Below are 21,256 nucleotides of genomic sequence, written 5' to 3'. Positions count from 1 at the left end.
CTGGGCTAAATCACATATAAGTGGGCAGCGGTGGAGCAAACATTATGGTGCATTCGCGCCACAAGACAAAAGGACGTATGGTCCTCTGCTGCCTTCTACAGATACAAAGAACGAGTTACTTACCTTTGGTAACGACTTTTCTGGTGGATACATTAGCTACCTGTGGATTCCTCACCTAATGAATACTCCCATGGCGCCAGCATTCGACGGAAATCTTCTTCCTAGTCTCTGCACGTCGACGAGGACGTCACTCTAGCCCACGCGACGCCGTCTGACGTCATACAGGCAATAAGAGGTCCTCGCCGACGTGCCGACGTCAGTACCAACATTTTTTACGTGCATGAGAACAACAACCCAATGCAATGAAAGAGCAAGGCAACATCCCATAACATTGTAAAATACACAACATTGCAATAAAATGGCTGTAAATTTAATATAACTCTCTTTTTTTTTTTTTTTTTAAACCAACAAATATATGCAAATCATGTATATACACAAAGATATATACATATATATATACATATAAATATATACAAGTATCCATATATACAACATCTATTGCAACCTTGAAGACCAAGAGGAGCGCACTCAAGGATTACTTGGTAAGACCAGAAAGGCAACGGGGAGGCGGGTGGGACCGTGAGCAATCCACAGGTAGCTAATGTATCCACCAGAAAAGTCATTACCGAAGGTAAGTAACTCGTTCTTCTGATGGATACAACTACCCGTGGATTCCTCACCTAATGAATAGAGTCCCAAAGCAGTACCACTCCCGGTGGTGGGTGCCGAAATGGTCAAACCAAGAAATCCTGCAGCACTGACCGTGCAAAATGGCCGTCCCTTCTGACCTCAGAGTCCAAACAGTAATGTTTCGCAAAAGTGTGAAGGGACGACCAAGTTGCGGCCTTGCAGATGTCGACCACAGGAACACCCCTGGCCAAGGCCGAAGTGGCCAACTTAGCTCTGGTGGAATGAGCTCTAATGCCATCAGGAGGATCCTTCTTTGCCAAAGAGTAACAGATTTTAATGCAAAGAACAACCCACCTGGAGAGTGTTCTCTTGTGGACTGCCTTTCCTCTCCTCTTGCCCACGTATCCGATGAACAGCTGATCCTCCAGCCTGAAGTCCTTCGTTCTATCAATGTAGAAGCTTAACGCCCTCTTTGGGTCCAAGCGATGTAGTCTCTCTTACTCCTTTGAAGGATGAGGCGGAGGATAGAACGTGGACAAAGTAATTGTCTGGGCCAAATGGAAGGGTGAAACAACCTTCGGGAGGAAAGCAGCCTTGGTCCTCAACACCACCTTATCCCCATAAAAAGTTGTATAAGGGGGTTTTACCGATAAGGCCTGCAACTCACTCACTCTCCTTGCAGATGTTATAGCCACCAGGAAGACTGTTTTAATAACCAAATACCTTAAGGGGCAAGAATGCATAGGCTCAAAAGGGGACCCCATAAGGAAAGTGAGGACCAAGGACAAATCCCATTGAGGCATAACGAATGGTTTTGGAGGATATTTATTTAGAAGACCTTTCAAGAATCTGAGAACAATAGGGGATTTAAATAACGATGGTTGATCTGGAAGACAAATGAAGGCTGACAACGCCGACAAATAACCCTTAATGGTAGCCACTGCACAACCCTTCTGCGCTAGAGACAGAGCAAACGACAAAACGTCCGACAGATGAGCATGTAAGGGATCAATCTGTCTCTCCCCACACCACATAACAAATTTAGACCACCTATTAGAGTAGATAGATTTAGTGGAGTGTCGCCTGGCCGCTAATATAACATCCACTACATCAGGCGGGAGAGAGAAAGAACTCAGGTTGCCCCGTTCAATCTCCAGGCATGTAGGTGTAGACTCTGGAGGTTGGGGTGTAAAACCTGCCCCTGCGACTGCGAGAGGAGGTCTGCCCTGAGAGGGAGACGGAGCGGAGGGCACAGTGAAAGTTGGAGAAGGTCGGAGTACCACACCCTCCTTGGCCAATCCGGAGCTATTAAGATGACTTGGGCCCGGTCTTGGCGAATCTTCCTCAACACTCGAGGAATCAAGGGTATGGGGGGAAACGCGTAAAGCAACTGGTCGCACCAGGTTTTCAGAAACGCGTCCCCCAACGCTCCCTGCACCGGATACTGGAGGCTGCAGAATAACGGACAATGCGCGTTCTCCCGAGTGGCAAACAGATCTATCCGAGGAAACCCCCACATCTGGAAGATTAAATGGACTTGATCTGGATGGAGACGCCACTCGTGGTCGGCCGAGAATTGGCGACTGAGACTGTCCGCACGTACATTCAAGACCCCGGCCAGATGATTTGCTACCAAGCAAATCTGATGGTCCTTTACCCAGGACCATAGTCGAAGAGCTTCTCTGCAGAGAAGGTACAACCCTACTCCTCCCTGTTTGTTTATGTACCACATCGTGGTAGTATTGTCCGTCAGGACCTGTACCGACTGACCACGAAGGGAAGGGAGGAAGGCCTTGAGAGCCAGACGTACAGCCCGTAACTCTAACAGATTGATATGAAACATCTGTTCCTCTGGAGACCAAAGTCCTTTGATCTCCAGATCCCCCAGATGAGCTCCCCACCCTAGAGTGGAAGCATCCATTATGACCGTGGCCACTGGTGGTGACTGCGCGAACGGCTTTCCTTGCGAAAGATTGTTGCCCGCAATCCACCACTTCAAGTCCACAGCAGCATCTCTGGAGATCTTGACCGCACCTTCTAGATCTCCCTTGTGTTGAGACCACTGCCTTCGGAGGCACCACTGAAGAGCCCTCATGTGCCAGCGAGCATGCGTGACCAACAGTATGCAGGAGGCAAACAGACCGAGCAGACGAAGGACCTTGAGGACTGGAACTACCGCTCCATTTCGAAACATTGGAACCAATTCCTGAATATCTTGAACCCGCTGAGGCGGAGGAAAGGCTCGATTCAATGTTGTATCCAGTACTGCCCCTATGAACAGGAGGCGCTGAGAGGGCTCCAGGTGAGATTTGGGCACGTTCACCGAAAAGCCCAGGTCGAACAACAACTGGGTTGTTGACTGCAGATGATACGACACAAGCTCCGGGGACTTGGCTTTGATCAACCAGTCGTCCAAGTAAGGGAATACTGCTATCCCCTTCCTTCTGAGCTCTGCCGCAACCACTGACATCACCTTCGTGAAGACTCGAGGTGCTGAAGTAAGACCAAACGGGAGGACCGCAAACTGATAGTGCTGCGACCCTACCACAAACCGGAGATACTTCCTGTGCGACTTGAGTATCGGGATAGGAAAATAAGCATCCTGCAAGTCGACAGACACCATCCAATCTTCTTTGTTCAACGCCAAAAGCACCTGTGCTAGGGTCAGCATCTTGAACTTTTCCTGATTGAGGAACCAATTCAAGATCCTCAGATCCAGGATCGGTCTCAACCGACCATCTTTCTTGGGAATCAGGAAGTACCTTGAGTAACAACCTCGACCCCTTTCCTGCTCTGGAACCAACTCCACCGCGCCCTTTGAAAGGAGGACTTGAACCTCCTGTTCTAGCAACAGGAGGTGTTCTTCTGAACAATAAGATGGGCGGGGCGGGAGGGGGGGCGGAAACTCCCGAAAGGGAAGGGTGTAGCCTTTTTCCACAATACTGATAACCCAAGTGTCCGTTGTAACAGTCTCCCACTTGTGGAGAAAATGCCGTAATCTTCCCCCTACAGGAGAGGAGTGAGTGGGAAATGGTGGAAGCCTAAGGCTGCTTTCCCTGCTGCACCCCTCCAGAGGACGAGGAAGAGGCAGAGTGCTGTTGAGAGGCTCCTCTGGTGCGGGCCCTACCTCTCCCTCTACATGATCTATAGGGGTGAGAAGAGGCGGGTTGCTGGAACCTCCCCCGAAAGGAAGAGGAGGAAGAGCCACGCCCAAATCCACGAAACCTCCTGAAAAACCTGGAAGAGGCAGAGGAAGAAGGAGCTTGCAGCCCTAACGATTTGGCTGTGGCCCTGCTCTCTTTAAATCGCTCCAAGGCCGAATCTGCCTTTGCTCCAAACAGTTTGTCCCCATCAAACGGGAGGTCTAATAGGGTCGACTGCACGTCGGCAGAAAACCCTGAATTACGGAGCCAGGCCTGTCTCCTCGCCACCACAGCCGTGCCCATCGCCCTAGCCACCGAGTCGGTCGTGTCCAGCCCAGACTGGATAATCTGGGTTGCGGCAGCCTGGGCGTCCGAGACAAAATCCAAGAGCCCCTGGGGAAGCTCCGTAAAAGAAGATGAAATATCATCCATAAGAGCATGGATATATCTCCCCAGAATGCTACTTGCGTTGGTGGCCTTCAACGCCAAACTGCAAGAAGAAAATATTTTCTTGGATTGCGCATCCAGTTTTTTGGAGTCCCTGTCTCCAGGTACCGTCGGAAAAGATCCAGGCGCTGATTTCGATGAACAGGAGGTTTGCACCACCAAGCTCTCCGGCGTAGGGTGTCTTGAAAGAAAACCAGGGTCAGATGGTGCAGCCCGATATCTTCTGGCCACAGCCCTATGAACTGCCGAGGAAGATACAGGCTTCTTCCACACCTCCAACACCGGATCAAGCAAAGCCTCATTAAACGGCAAGAGAGGCTCTGCTGCAGCAGAGGCCGGATGCAGCACCTCCGTCAATAAATTCTGCTTCGCCTCTGCCACCGGCAAAGGCAGGTCCAGAAAGTTAGCCGCCTTCCTCACCACCGCGTGAAAGGTAGCAGCCTCCTCCGTATACTCCCCTGGAGATGAAAGGTCCCACTCAGGGGAAGTATCCAGCCCACTGGCCGTATCCAGACCATGCAGTCCATCACCAGAGTCCTCAACCTCTCCTTCCTCCAGGACTCGCTGGTACTCCTGCTCCTCCAAAAGACGGAGAGCACGCCTCCTTGAATGTAGTCTCTGCTCAATACGCGGAGTCGACATGGCCTCTGCCGAAGTCGAAGATCGGCGCCGATCTCCAGAAGCATCCGACGCCGCATCCGGCGCCACAGGCAGCTTCGGCGCCGATGAAGGAGCAGGACGAAGAGATCTTGGAGCCGATGGACCCACTGGAGTCACAGGACGAAATCCCGACATCGACGGGATGGAAACCTCCGGAGCCAATCCCTCTGAAGCCACCGGAGCGGCCACCGGTGCCGACACCGGCGCAGAGTCCACATTCCCAAAAGGGAGAAAGGGCATAAAGGGTGCCGGCCGAAGAGGCGCAGGATCACCCAATGAAAAGGCCAAAGGCCCCGAAGGACCAGCCGGAGCACCTCCTGGAGCCATCTGCTGAAAGATGGTATACATCGCATTCAGAAATGCGATACTATCGGCTCCAGGGGCGGGAAAAGCCGGATACTGAGGTGCCTGGATCGAAGGCGACCCCAACGCCGGAGACATCACAAGAGGCTGCATCACCTCAACCACAGACGCTTGTCCAGGCGAAGTCGGTGACGCCGGAGAGGGCAACGGCGTCGATGGATGCGGCGTGACCGTGGGACTGACCTCCCAAGTCCTCCGACACCGAGCCGAAGGCGACCTCGAACGAGTCTCCTTGCTGGAATGACGCCGTGAATCTCTACTGCGCCGGGAGTCTCGATGACGCCGATGAGACCTTGGCGAGGAAGACTTTTTGAGATGTTTTTCCTTTCTCTTCGACTTCGCCAGGAATAGTTTAGCCTCACGTTCTTTGAGGGCCTTCGGATTCATGTGCTGACATGAATCACAAGTCACGACGTCGTGGTCGGAGCTCAAACACCAGAGACAGTCGGAGTGAGGATCCGTAACGGACATCTTGCCCCCACACTCTCGACAGGGCTTGAAACCCGACTTTCTCTGAGACATTGTTACCGCAGAGAAGAACTACGCAGCAGAAAATACACTGTAACTACTAAAGTAACAGTAGCTCCCTCGAAGATAACCGTTTCGAATGCACGGAAAAAAGGGAACTGACGTCGGCGAGGACCTCTTATTGCCTGTATGACGTCAGACGGCGTCGCGTGGGCTAGAGTGACGTCCTCGTCGACGTGCAGAGACTAGGAAGAAGATTTCCGTCGAATGCTGGCGCCATGGGAGTATTCATTAGGTGAGGAATCCACAGGTAGTTGTATCCATCAGAATCTATATGTTTGCACCTATTCTGACTCCTATTGTTACATGTCTAGAACATTAAAGACATTATGGCATCTACTGACAAAATCACAGTTGTGGTCTTCAGAAGTTAAAATTTTTTTTTAAAGGGATAACTCCTTCCTTCCACTGCATATTTGAAACATTTTAGCATTCAGTGTCTCCCTTGCATTTGTTTGCTTTATACTTGAATCCCACCATGAATACTGCACAACCTGTTATTATACTACAAGGTTTTCTTCCTCAGATGGGCACACCAGCTAATGAGTGCTAGGAATAGATTGATGTTCTCAAGAACTATCTCGAAGCAAAGGATGGCCTCAACTTCCCCTCAAATCACAAAAAAACAAGAAATAAGTGCAAAAAGAAGGAAAGTCAACATATTCACATGTCAATGTAGCTGCCCAAGTTGTGGTATTTGCTGATGTTTATAAGGAAGCTAAAGTAAGGATAGAGATCAGATTTGAGAAATCAATAAATCTTGCCATAACTAGGTAAGCGGTTTACACCTACCCATACAGCATGGCAAAACAGTGGACAAGTTCACCACAAGGCTGCTCTGAATCAAATGTCAGTTTGGTCCCATGACTGATAACCCCAAAGAAAAACTAATGTTCAACGCTAGCAAAAAGTTGCAGGAGCAGATCTGGACAGCAAACAATCCTACTTACTGACTGCAAATTTTATGGGGGAGTCAGAGACCTGCATGAGAGATGCAGCACCTTCAGGTAAGGAAGGCTCAAGAGGAAGCTGTCACGGAGGATGTTTCAGGATGATATAAACTTGGTGAGGAAAGCACTGCCACAGGTGAAGAGTGTTGGTGTGGAATATGAGGATGCAACCTAGTTCTTTTTTGCAAGAGCTCTCAGAAAAGGTGTCACAGGTGTGGCACTTTGTATCATGGGCCAGAATCCTAGAACTGTTTTGCCACTGGTAAAGAGTGCGGGAGATGTGGTAGAAACTGGCACTTTTCCAGGATGTGTTGAGATGGAAAGAGAAGGATTGTTGATGTTGGCAGGAGGGGATGGAAATAAACCTACAAGGGGAGTGTTGAGTGTAGAGGATTCTGAAGATAGACATGGAAGATTTAATAGACCAAAGGCAATATTCATTTTCAGGAGGTGTGCTTTCGCTCTCATGGTGGTCTTGGATCACTTTATACGATTGTTCACAAGGATGCGTTTTATGTGAGCTAGTGGTGAATTTAGTCAAAGGGACATAAACCCCAAGGAGTACAAAAGAAGCATTATCAACATCACTGGATATATGTGGACTGGCATTAGGTTCCAAGATAGTTTTGTTAAAAGGAAGGTTTCAGTGGCCAGGTCGGGGCATTGATTTTGAGTTAGATCATCAATGTTATTAATCCTAGAGACCTTGGCCAGTTACTGGTGGGGAGATGTGATGCTATCTAATTTTCAAAGGGTTTTCCAGAGTAAACTTGATTCAGTAAAGGACTACATGCACAGTATCATCTTGGATAAAGTTGCAATCATGGTTAGGCATAAAGTGTGGAGAATACAACTGCTCTTTAGGCAGGAAGTCCGGTCTATGGTCCAGAAAATTGTGTTGAATGGTGTGATTGAACCAGTGGCCTCGGAATGTCTTTCTCAGGTTGCGATATTGAAGAAAGCAGATAGGGGCCTCAGGGTTTGTGTAGGCAAATACTTCTCAAAGTTGGATTTGAGGAGTGCTTACCCTCAAATACATCTGCACCCCGATTTCAAGGCTCATATAGCGCTATCAAAACTTGAAGGTATTTTCAATTTATCTATTTACACTTTGGAATAGCTTCAGCCTCTAGTGTCTTTCAGCGCGTGACAGAGGTGTTGAAACATCTACACAATCTCATTTTTTTCCAAGATGACATTCTGGAGATTGGGAACTCCTTTAACAAGCATTATGTGGCTTTGGGAGATGTATCGAGTAACTTGTCCAAAGCAGGCATGGTACATAGAAAAGTGCAGATTCCTTGAGCATGAAGTGGAGTACTTAGGTATTGCATTTCTGCTGTTAGACCTGAAGCAGATTTGATGAGTTCCATCTTTAGCAATGTTGTGCCTTCTCACAAGGTTCAGCTCAGGTCCTTTATGGGCTTAACTGAATGTTACACCAAGTTTCTGGAAAACTTTGCTGGAAGGACAGAGGGTCTGAGACGCCTACTGAGGCAGCAAGCTCAATAGAAGGTATTTGAGTCGGTGAAACAAGCCTTAGCTCAGGAGGGTATCCTGACTCCTTTTGATGTTGATGCACTCTGATTAATGTGGACACTGGTGCATCAGGGACAAGGCTCAGCTGCATGGTGGAAAAGAAGAGATTGTTAATTTGATGCACGTGTCCCATCCATTCAAGTCTGAGAAAAACTATTATTATTGAAAGTGAGGCACTGGCAGCAGCTTTAGTCAAAGAGTAGTTCAGAACTTATATTTGGGGGAGGGGGGCTAGACTATTCAGGACAGTATGCATAAGCCCTTACTTAAAATTTTGAAGCTAGATGGCACAGACAAAAGACAAAGCCAAAGCACGATTTGCAGCAAAGTTGCAGAATTCAACCTATGAAATTGAATACATCCAAGGGTTCCATAACTGTTTGGTGGATAGCCTCTATCGCTTATTATATTCGAGCTAAGTGGTGGAGAACTTCAAGCCTGAGGAAGTGTTTGCCAGTGAGTTAGATGTTACAAAGACATAGTATGATGAGATTTCCACACACGAGTACACGAGTACTAAACATAAAATTACAAATGTACACAATAAAATTCAGACCGCTGGAGCACCATCTCAACTAGAAATCTGTGTCAGACGGTCTCTTAGTGTTAAACGATGTACAGACCCTCCATATGGCCTTCGTTATGGGAAGATCTTTCTATTATAGATGTCTGAGAGTTCTCAATGTAAAGCCCTCTCCTCTTGCACTCCATGGACTTGGCCCTCTTGACAGGGTCACCCCCAAACTTTCTGCCTCCGCCCACCCTGTTTTCTGAATTTAATTTGAGTTGGCATTAGGACTCCGTGCCCTTTACTACTGATAACCAGTGCTCATAAGCGTGTGCTCTTCCTACAACATGGGAAAATTGGCCTACACTTAATTGGCACATTTAATTTACCTGTAAGTCCCTAGCATAGTGGTACCACATGTGCCCAAGGCCTGTAAATTAAATGTGACTAAATGTCCTGCAGCACTCATTGTGCCATTCACTACAGTAACCCTTTAAAACATGTCTAAGGCCTGCCAGGGGTCTCACGATTCGAGTGAAGAAACACTCCTCGACTTGCTGCACTGAAGTATAAAACACTTTATGCAATGCTGGATTGACATTGGTTTGAATGCATCGTGAGCAAGCAGAAGGACAAGCAATTAAAGTGATTTATACTTCAGTGCAGCAAGTCGAGGAGTGTTTCTCTACTCGAATCGCGAGACCTCTGCTTTGGTGGTAAGCCATTCATAAAACAGCAGTTCCTTCTGATAGTTGTGTTTTAGTGTTCTGAGTCCTGAAGAGAACCCTTGAATCTAGTGAGTTTGAAACGCGCCGACAATAGGGAGCAGCGGTGAGCGCTATTAAAGAAGATATGGCCTTCAGGGAGAATTCAAAGCACTGTCTTGTATTGCACATCATTCCTGTTTGAGCTACCACAGAGACTTATATTTAGCGCCTCCGTGCTCTTTAAGGAGGAGCCTTAAAGATTTTGCGAATGAGTTAGGCTCTGAGTTCCCTCTCATTCAAATTGGTGCAGAACCTGAATTGTAGGTTGATTTTTTGTGTCTATTTGTGTTTTTCAATTTGTATATTGTCATATGTTTTTGATGTATGTAATGTGTGTGCAGTGACAAAAAACTATATATTATATGAGGTAATTGCTCGCTTTTGTATTTGTTCTTCTGTGTGTGATAAATGTTATACAATTACAATTGTTCTGGATAAATGTCATCCAAATACTAGGGAGAGGTAATTGGTTTTGCCTTCTCATTGTAAATAATAATTTTTTCAAAGTCATTTAGTGTTGACTCTTATTCCTTTTGTGTACCTTTAGAAAGTTGGTATTTTCTTGTCTTAACCATTTGGTGGTTGCAATCTGTTTTCTGGGTTACATGACTAGGTGTAGTTGGCAGTTGGCTTTTGTGTATTGCTCCCAGACAGCCACACAATAGAGGGACTAGGTGTTAGCAGGATGGGAGGGTGACCCCGCGCCTGCACCCAGATTGACCCTCCAAGTGGTGCCTCTCCAGTCCTAGACCCGATAACGTGTGCTAAAGCTACCTAGATAGCCCAAATGCAAAACTTGGGACTTAAAAAAGTTTCTGCCGAAACGTGCTCCAAGAACCTAGAGGAGACTAGTACCTACCTGCTCGCCGATCCACCAAACGTGCATCGCCAGTCGGCCTGACTCTGCAGCAGCTCCCACAACATTTTATTCCACAGTAGCAAATCCTATTCAGTGGTTCCTCCAAAAGGCATATCCAGCCCATGGAACCCATGTCAGCTACAGCCTGCAGCTTTGTCCCGCAGGAGATTCAATAAAAGAGACTAAGGGCCTAATTACGATCTTGGCGGACGGAGTTACTCCGTCACTAAACACATCCAGTTGTGGCTCTTCAGTGTCCTTGGTTTTCTTAGGTCGTCAGGATCAGCTTCACTGGTGCCAGGGGCTCCCCTAAATACTGAATGTAGGGGTGTTAGGAGCGTATAGGGTAGTAGTCAATGGGCTACTGACTCTTGGGGTCACTACGTCCCCTATAGGAACACTTCCTGTGGGAAGTGGGCATAACCCTGTCCCAGAATTCCTAGGTATGCAATCTCAAAGATGGCTACCTCTGAAAAATCGTGTCCACCTCGCAATAGCCCACCTTAGGGGTGGTATTAGCCTGGTGGTGGCACGCCTACCTGACTAGACAATTTTTCCCACCTGTCCATGTGCCAAATGGGCTCTGGAGGCAGCTGGGGGAGGAGCCAGATTTGCACTTTAAAGGCAGCTGCCCTTTGAAGCTTGCTGCTTTAGGAAAGCTAATCAGCAGGTCATCCTGAGAGCGGAGCTGTTACACCCTCTTCCCGGACAGGCTTTTGTTCTGGGCCTCCTGAGAGCAGAAGGCTCTCACCCTAGGGGTCCATAACAGTGTCTCAAGTGGGGGGCTGATAGAAAGCAGTCCATGAGCACACCAAATGTTGGTGGGTTTTTAAGCGTATTGGTAAATCCAACACTAGCATCAGAGTGGGTTCACCAATACGAGATGTTTGATACCAAACATCCCTATCTTCAGTGAAGCCATCATGTAGCTGGGAAACTCATACTGACCAGTGTCCAGCACATGCATTTAAAATGGCTTCCCTGGTCACTTACTATGTCCGAGAACTGATGAAGACAGAAGTGCATTCACTTTTGTCTGGCAGCCTGTCATGTGCTTGGTGAGATGTCCCTTAGGGTTGAACAATTTGTGCTGCAGCCTGTAGGGACCCCCTTTAGCAGCCCAGGCCCTAAGTACCAGGGGTACCATTTACTAGGGAATTACAGAGGGTGCTAAAGGCTTTGCCAATTGAGGAAACAACTGTGCAGTTTTGGGAAAGAGATCTGGCACTGGGGACCTGATTAGCAGGAACCCAGTGTACTTTCAGTCGAAATCACATCAGATACCAGTCAAAGGGTGGGTGGTAACCATGGAAAAAAGAGGCACTTTCCTACAATAACCGAAGTAATTACAAGCAGGGTAAATACAAATGTTGTACATTACAACTTCAATGTAATTTATATAGAATTTTAAAATAAAATCATAAATCTCAGTAGGTGACTTCTTTTTGATCAATGTGCTCTTTATTATTCTACTGTCACATCAACATATGGCTGCACATATCTGCACCATTTGTGATATTTTTACCCTCTCACTGTGAATCTAAACCTATCTTGCTAGATAGAACACCAAACATTTTTTAAGTATAACCTTCACACACTGCCAAAGTTCAAGGACCAGGAAACAAACCTTCTGCCCACAGTCAAAGCTAGAAAACATTTGGCAATGGAAACATCCATTACATGCAGACACCCAGAAGCCAATACTTCAACCTATGATTGGCAGAGGAAGCAGCAGACAAGAGTGACAAAAGAAACAACACTCACCATAATTCTTGGAGGCCATCTGTTTAAAAACACCAATGACTTCTGCATGGTATCCTATATCGACTTCAAAGTGAGAGCGGGAAATCAGCACGCACTTCCCTTTCACAGTGGCAGAAGGCCTCTGCCAGTTATTGCACATCAGCAAGAGGGCATTAATGGTGGGACTGCTGCTTATGGCAGTGGAGCGAGGGTTAATGTCCATGACCTCAACACCTTCCAGAGGCTTTAGTACCACAGCAGGCAGTGCTTCAACAGCATCCACTGATGAGAGAGAAAGGGGATAACAGTGTATTTATAACGAAAAGATGGCTACACGTGTAGACATGCAATTACTTTGCTACGCATTTGCTTGCTCGTATGTGTTTTCACCACCATAGAAAGAAATAAGAAGTCATGAATTCAAAATACAAATTTAAAATAAAAATATCTCTTTTGATTTTTTCACGGTATGCTTAAAATCAGAAATAGACTTCCTGGCTCACACAGTGCCATTGCATTCGTCTGGATATTCCCTACTCTTATGCCAGTAGTAAAGCATCCTTAAAGCATGATGAAGGCTAGCACATGCATTCAAAAGAGCAACTGCAATCAGAAGCATAGACAAAATGAACCTGCATACCGTAGAGAACATGCTCTACACTCCAAACTGCATCATCAGATCCTATATTTCAAGAATGCCCTTGAGGTCAAGAACACACAAGCGCTCCATATCACAACTGTCTTCCACACAACTTCTGGAAGGACACAGGAACCACCAGAGTGAAGGGTTCTGTGATGTCCCTCAGACTTCGAGCCTTGTGTTGGAAGGTCGTCTGTCTTTTCCGGTAAGGAGCATTTATGAAAAGTCCCAGCTGAAGGTAGCCTGATAAATGCATGATTTTCCGTTAACACAAAAGATGCAGCGGTAATTCAGGCATGTGGATGAGGCTTCCTCATCCAGAATGACTGGCATATCTAGGTTTGGTATTTTTCAGCCAAAGTAGAGATTTACAGATATGATCAAGGGTTCAGGTTTATGCCAGACTAGGGCATAACGAACATTACCAGCACATTTTGTGGGTTATCATCTCCCTTTGTGATTGAGATACAACATTTTCAGGCTAACTGCTGACCTTTCGTTATATCAACTGCATAAAAAATCTAAAACCTTTTTCTAATCATCATTTTTGGAGACGCTTTTGATTAAATCTACATTTATTTTTTTTTAGGTAATTTTACTTTTCTTGCACAGTACCTACTGAGAGAGAGACCAACGTGCGGGGTGTGGCAGCGTTCCTCCATTGTTCACTGCTGGAACTTCAACAATGCATTTGTCTGTCGACCTTCATGAAATACTCTTAGTTAATACTTCACAAATATTTTCCAAACTTAAGGCTAATGAATAGTCCTTTAAACACTGCAGTGCACGGAGTGCCATGCAATGTATTACTAAACATTTCACCTCTAGCATACACATTTCCACATAGACCCTTGAACAGGGAACATATGAATTAGCTCACACCCTAACAACTATGGTGAGGCGCTTTCTAAGGTCTTGCATCGTCGTTTAGAATGGAGACCATGTAGAAGCAATTGGAAGGCGAGCATTCAACACGATCCTATTGGGAATGTGCTTTTCTTTGTAAATTTGTTTTACTTGTTGATGATCTAGGGTAAGCAAGGCTCTAAGATAAAGGTAACAGAGTGCCTTATAGCAGGATACAAGGGCACATGCTGAGGTGCATTTGATGAAGGACTGCGCCTACAAAGGACATGGATGTGTATACTGGAGTATGTGTGTGTGGAGGGCTATGAGGGTCTGAGCATGTAATAATTGACACCTCTGATCAAAGTGCCTTACAAGAAACACTTGCGGTAAACTGTTATTGCGTCTTTTAAATGACCAATTTTGCACTGCGTTATTAGACATTGGGTTAACCTGACCTAAACCAACTGAGAAATTACAACAGATTTTAAAAATGGACCATAACCTTTTTTTTTAAGCAGTGTAAAAAATGATTAAAGAAGAAATGTAACAAAATGAGTGCAAATACAGAGGAACTTCAAGAAACTAATAAGTTCAAATAAAGACTAGTATTTTGCATAAGGAGCTTGGAATAAACTCAAACATAAAAGTTAGCAATATTAACTTATAAAAGGGACACTTACTACCCAAAGACTATGAATCATATAAAGGGTTTATCATATACATAAAAATACCTAGACACACGGAAGTGAAGGTCAGATTATCCTGTCTCAGTCCATAAGTGACTTTTATCCAGATTCTTGAGTTAGCAACTAAATCATCTATAAAGGTCTTCAATGAATGTTCACAGTAACAACGGATGATTCTTTCAGCAATCACCAGACGTTTATCAAACTAAAGAGTGCAAAACATATCTGGGATGTCAGCAGACCAAAGGTCATAATTCCAATGGTCTGTCAATTTCTACATTAATTTTTGTAAGCTGTTGTGATGAACCCCAAATGGACAAGGAGTTGTGGTTGCGCAGCACAGACAGTTTATCGACTTTACACCACATAACGGACACATTTAAAAATACCCCTGAAGTCAGACCTAGATGCAAACCTGTGATGAAGGCTGGTGAAAGTGGTGAGAATGTCTTTTTTCTCCTTGCAACCATCTCTATTTTTTTATGCAGAGCTTCAGAACAAGCCAGGAGGGTCTGGCTTATGAATGACAGTGAGGAATGGTTCAACAAAAACAGTTCTCAACAACAATGGGGGAAAGTCTAAACTGGCAGTGGTTCATGGGGTTCTTGAACAGTACAGCACAGAAAGGACCAAGGTGACCCACAATACGGATGATGGAATCAGTCACTGGGACCCTGCAGCCCAGCTGCATACAGCGCCGCTGATCTACCTAACCTGGTGCAGTTTACCTTGACGACCTTGCAGACTACCCGTTTAGGACATAGGGGTACATGAAAGGGGGGGATTTGGAATTCCAGGGGTGACACACTAAGTGGCAGCTACCTCGCCTGTATGGTTGCGGAGAACGACTGGCAGTGTGAAGGAGGCGAATATAAGTGGTGGCAGGGTGCAGGACAAGAGTGGATAATATGTGGGTGTATGTCCCATACCCACTACCTGTGACTATACATCAGTCATTTTTAATTATTGCAAACTTCCTTCAAGTTAACCTCAAGGCATCACACAAGTCTTACTGCTGAAGAAGCAATGCTGCAGGAGTGACTTACTGACTTCACCACACAAGTATGATTACTGATTAAAAGAAGAATTTGCAAGGCGAAAACTGCCCAACATCTCCACTATCCTTCCCATTATCTCCTCTCTTGCCCCATCTCCTTTCAGTTACGTACAATATGAGCCCCTCTTCACTTCTATTCCACCTATTAGAAGGCTGGTCACACAGGCACCATTCCCAGCCCCTTGACAGTGGATGAAGTAACGCAATAACTAATCCAATTACACCTGCAGAATCACTCTGCATAGCACAGATAGCACCTTCATTTACTTTATTTACTACAACAAAGTCGGCCCAGAACTTGAACTTCTAGATCACAATCCTTCTCCTCCATCTCTTCCCTTTGTTTTCCCCCAATAAAATGTCTTTCTTTTCTTTCATTCTCCTCTAACTTACCCTGTGTTTTTGTGCTCATTACACAATTTAAACAAAAATCTACTCTGTTGCTGATGCAGACACACTGTCCTTCATGTTTTCTCATCCTGCAGTAGTCTTACTTTCATATTTATCTCAAAGAATCTACTGCCTATGGAAACCCAGCTACCACTTAAACAAGTTACTTACTGTTGGTAGCGCTCTTTCTGGTAGAGACTATCTATCTGCAGATCAGACTGTGTCCTAAAATGTTTCAGCAGTACCTCTGCATGCCAGTAGGTAAAGCCACGTGGATCCGCACTGATGCCGTTCCACTCCGGAAATGATGAACAGAGCCTACATAAGCACCACTCTGTATGTTGCCATCTGTTGCTTTCAAGAATGTCCTCACCCAGAGATGCAGATCACCAAAAGCAAATTGGCGTGACCAGATTCCCTTATTAATGAACAAAGTCCAATCACAGAATTGGAGGATGGGAGGGTTTATGATGAATCAGCGACTAGATAGAGTCTCTATCAGAAAGACTACTGTTGAAGGTAAGTAACTTGCTCTTCTGATAGAGGGTTCTCATGGTACAGCTGGCAATCTCATCATCAGCGTCATAACTGTTATCCAAATCTATGCCAAACAGGGGATGCAGATTTTATGTTCTCTCTTGTGAAGGCTCAGGTGGAGGAATCGACACCTGGACAGCTGCCTAGCACGGCCTCGCTTGAGGTTGAACCGGTGTCGACTCAGTGCGTTTTAGATAGCTTGTCTTCAGGCATCAATGGATTGGGTATTGGTGTCAAAGTTCTGGGAAGCGGCATGGACCTCTGCACCGGGGGTGGGGTCGGAGGAAGTTCCATGGCGGACATAGAGGGTCAAACCGGCGCAGAGGGCAAACCTGCTGGCAGTATTCTAGATGGAGCCTTTCAGCTCTGTGGAGCCCAAAGGTGTGCCAGAAGAAGTCGGCAAGGATCTGAAGAGTCATATCATGTTCTCGTGGAACTCTATGATTTGTTTTGGAATGGCAGATGGCCCTGGAGCTAGAGCTGTGCCGGAATAAGTTGCAGCATAGACTCCAACTCTGGCCGACTGACAGCAAGATCAAGAAGTATGGCGCCACCCCTTTGTCTCCCAGAGGAGTTGGAGTAACAGAATAGGGCTGAGTCCCACTTAGATTTCTTGTGTTTTTTCTTCAACTTGCCAACGACTTTGATAGAGGCAAGATGAACCCCTGAATAACTCCTGCCATTAAGGATCAGGAACAAGACCGGACGTGGCCCCATTGTGGAGTCTTTCGGTGCTTGGTGATGTAGAGTTTCGTCTTGTGGTCTCAGATGGCCTTCGGGTTAATTAATGTGTGATCGCTGCAGGCCTCAGAGTTGCGACTAGACCCCAGGTCCCATAGGCAAACATAATGAGGGTCTGTCACAGATATTTGTGTGTGACCGTCTCTACAAGATTGAAAACCTGAGTTTTGGGAGATGACAGTTTCCTTCAACACTGTCTTACAATTTGAAGAAATATAAGTAGTCTCAAAGAGACAACAGGGAGCTCCGGATCCGTGTCTGGTGCTATGGAAAGAAACCGACGTCAGCCCATGGGAGCACCTCTGCATGTGGAACAACATCAGTGAGGAGCCCATGGCACCACCTATTGGTATCTGCGGCTAGAAGTCTCTCCTGGAAGGGAATATACGCCCTCCCATTCAAGTTTTACACGCTTTCCCTCAATCAGCTTATAACACAGCTATGTCCATGGCGGCAAATAATTCAGTTTGTGTCCCTACCAGCAACTCACAAAGGGATTTCTGTCAGGTGTAAATAGATTTACGCCTGTAGATTCTCTACCACCAGTAGAAAGAAAGCCCCAGTAGTAAATCCCAAGCAAGGGTTGAGAATTGACTTTTGTGACATGGCTGGAGTAAATGGGTTACTTGTTGTCCAAGAAGGGAAGTGGAACAGATCACCCACAGATTTGGTTGGGGGTAGGGGAAGGGCATGTTCCATGGAGAAAAATGTTTTCCCTAAAGAGAAAAAGGACAAAAAATGTACCCATTTGGACAGGGGTTCCAGTACCACATGCTTATGCTATGCTGATTTTCACACTAAGTGAAAAGGAGCCCAGGGGATGTCACGTAACATTCCACCTTGAAACCTGTACCTGATGCAGCTTTCCAGGTGTGCATATGGCAATGTTTGTGAATTGTACAAAGAAAACACCTTTAAAACTTGGTTCACACGGCGATTTAACTCTAAGCCCACACTTTTACCTTTATTCAATTAATCAGGTCCAGAAATAGAAACAATCTAATTGAGCTTCAAATTATATAGTGTAATGCTATCTATATTTAACCACCAATTCCATCTTGACCACTGACTCCATTTTGTGCTTAGCTTAGCTCCAAATGCTGTCACATTTGTGGGGCAGGTATTTTTCCTAGTACACTTTGTTCTCTACATTGAATGCGCTTCCGCTTTTCTCACCAGGGAAGGGAACATAACATGGGGGATGCAACGATGATAAGAGAGTACAAGGATGAGAATGTTTATAGCAGAGAAGGGTATGGTCTGTCTTGGAAATATACCTTGGGATCAAGTACAGCCAGCTCTTGAATTTCACAACTTACTCGAAGGGAGGAGGGAGGTTACCAAACCTTCTTCTTACGTTTGTTTAAGGTAGGAGGGCGTGGCTGGGCCGGGTAAGATGGCGGCCGCTTAGCACACCGGCTCCCGAGGGGCCTGTTAATTATCCGCAAAAAACGAACCCCATCCCTTGGCCATCCTTTGGAGTGCCATGCATCGGGGGTCACTGGAACAGAGAATAGTCGGCGGAAGGGACTCCCGTTCGTCGGGACCCCTCAGGAGGTGAGCTGTGGAGCGTCTCAGCCGGGGCCCAGGGAGAAACTGGAGCCGGGGGCTCGAGTGCAGATCCCTCCGGTGACTCCGCGGAGTCAAGGGGGGCGGAGCTGGCCACGCAACCCCATTTGATGGGGGAAGGAGGCGCGTGCCTCCGGGTGGAAGAGCAGGAGGCGCGATCGGCCCTTACGAGCTGGGGGAGCGGTGCTACGCTCTGACGGAGCGGTGGAGGTAGTCGGCGCTGGGCCTGCGAGACCCAGATTTTTTCACCAGAGAGAAAGAGCGGGGGCCCTCTGACACCTCGGGCCCTCCTGACTCCCACGAGCGCCGGGGTGAGAAGAGTCGGGCACCCAGGAAGAGCCCCCTATGAATCCAGCTTCACCGTGAGGCCTAGACTCAGCAACAAATTGAGAACAGCAGATGGGGCATACCAACGAGACACTGGAGAGGACATTAGGCTCTCTGCAAAGATAATAGGGGCCCAGTGGACGATAAGTTTGCCGAGAGCGAAGCGTAGTGGGGCCTAGCGCTACACCTGGCGCCAATTCTTGGAAGAGGTCACATCCGGGCCTTGAGGGCACCCGGGAAGAGCCCCCTATGAATCCGACTTCACCGTGAGGCCTAGACACAGCAACAAAGTGAGAACAGCAGACGGGGCACACCAACGAGACTCTGGAGAAGACATTAGGCTCTCTGCAAAGATAATAGGGGCCTAGTGGACGATGAGCTTGTCGAGCGCGAAGCGGAGCGGGGCCTAGCGCTACGCCTGGCGCCAATTCTTGGAAGAAGTCATATCCGGGCCTGGAGGGCCTCAACAAAGGGACAGTGCGAACACGTTTTGTATGAACCCCTCGGGAGGAGAGCTGCGGAGAGTCGCGACTGGGGCCCAGGAAGAAAAAGAAGCCGGGGCTCGAGTGCTGGTCTCCCTGGTGACGGTGAGGAGACGCTGCGACGCAGAACTGAGGAGGGGTAGCGCCGGCTGCGTGGCCCCCTAGATAGGGGGAGAGGGTGCATCGCCCAGAGCGGAGGAGCGGCAGACACAGTTGGGACCTGCGGACTGGGGGAGCGGCGTGCTGTGCTCCGCCCGAGCGGTGGAAGCGGAGTCCTGCCCGGGTGGACCGTGCAAACGGCGCTGGGCCTGCCGGACTCGAACTTTTCTCTGGCGAAGAAGAGCAGAGACCCCCCATACATCTCGTACCCTGCTAGATCCCTCGAGCACTGGGGTAAGAGGAACTGGACACCCGGGAGGGGCCCTCTATAAAGCCGACTTCACTGCGAGGCCTAGATTCAGATACAAGTTAAGAACAGCAGGAGGGGCACACCGACAAGCCATTGGTGAAGACATTAGGCTCTATGCCAGGCTGGGGGAGCCCCGTCGACGACGAGTTCATCGAGTGCGAAGCAAAGTTGGGCCTGAGGCTACACCTGGCATCAATTCCTGGAAGGGGGCATGCACGTTGGGACAGTGCAAACCCGAGAACACGCTCTACATGAACAACAAGTCCAGCGGAGGACTTACCGGGCACCACCGTGCTAGTAAAAGAACCTGAACTGAAGGCACCGGATCTAGAGAGAGAAGGGTCCTGCGGGGGTGCGGCTCTGGCCTCGGGCACTGTTGAGATCCCGGGCTCCGGGCCACTCTGGGCTGATGACCTCTAAGGGCCGGCGCGGGAGTAAAGCGATGGAGCACATCACTAACGCTGATCACGATGGAGGGGACCTGCGGGACCTCACGCAAACCAAAGTACAAGATACCCTAGACAAAATACTGGGGGCAATTGAGGACACAAAAGCAACCTTGAAGCATGACATCAATCAGATGGCGGTGGAAATGGGCCTCCTGCGAGCGGATCACCAGAAGCTAGCCGATAGAGTCAAGGAAACGGAGACCACACTTGCGGACATTACACCGAGACAAAAAGACCTAGAAGCCTCGGTACTGAGCCTCACGGACAGAGTGATGCGCTTGGAGCGCAGGGCAGAAGATGCGGAGTGAAGGAATCGAAGGAACAATGTAAGAGTGGTGGGGCTCCCAGAAGGAGCAGAAGGCACCAATATGCTAGAATTTCTTGAGGAATGGCTGCGCACCGTGGTAGCACCAGGACAATTGACACCATTCTTTACGTTGGAGAGGGCACACCGAGTCCCCTCCAGACCCCTGTCGCCAGGTTGCTCCACTACAAAGACAGAGACATTCTACTCCAGAGAGCTGGGACCATTTAAGGTGGCGGATGGAGAAGTAACTCTTTTTCCAGAATTTATAATGGACGTCCAACTTAGGAGAGCGTCATTCATGGTGGTGAAGAGAGCCCTTAGAAAGGAAGGGATCCAACACTCCCTCCTTTTTCCAGCAAGATTGAGAGTGATCGCAGAGGACAAGAACACTTTTTTCCAGAATCCAGAGGAGGCATGGGACTGGATAGAGACCCGTGGAGGACGAGCAGGGCGGCCTACGAAATCGGACAACACAGAGAGAACGACGCGGGGAGCTTCCCGGGGGCGGCGGCGCCGGACCAGCCTCCGATCCGACAAAATCTCAGAGGGAGTCTGAGAGGACGGAGGCCTCGAGGGTGGCGGCTGCTATGGGCAGAGAAGCATCCCCTGTAGGGAG

The 21,256-nt window shown here is 47.6% G+C and overlaps 1 protein-coding gene across 4 annotated transcripts in view; it reads right to left on the bottom strand.

The window, feature by feature from the left end:
* The window catches only part of SMARCAL1 (SNF2 related chromatin remodeling annealing helicase 1), a 303,996-nt gene that overhangs the window by 221,469 nt on the left and 61,271 nt on the right, over positions 1–21,256 (bottom strand). For all 4 annotated transcript variants that reach the window (XM_069227057.1, XM_069227058.1, XM_069227055.1 and 1 more), the window contains exon 4: positions 12,219–12,479. In XM_069227057.1, the coding sequence (XP_069083158.1) occupies positions 12,219–12,479 (261 nt within the window). The remainder of the gene's footprint in view (positions 1–12,218; positions 12,480–21,256) is intronic.

The sequence above is a fragment of the Pleurodeles waltl genome, chromosome 3_2, assembly GCF_031143425.1.
Source record: "Pleurodeles waltl isolate 20211129_DDA chromosome 3_2, aPleWal1.hap1.20221129, whole genome shotgun sequence".
Taxonomy (NCBI): domain Eukaryota; kingdom Metazoa; phylum Chordata; class Amphibia; order Caudata; family Salamandridae; genus Pleurodeles; species Pleurodeles waltl.
Note: the sequence above shows the minus strand (reverse complement) of the source record. Positions and strands in the feature narration are given on the sequence as shown.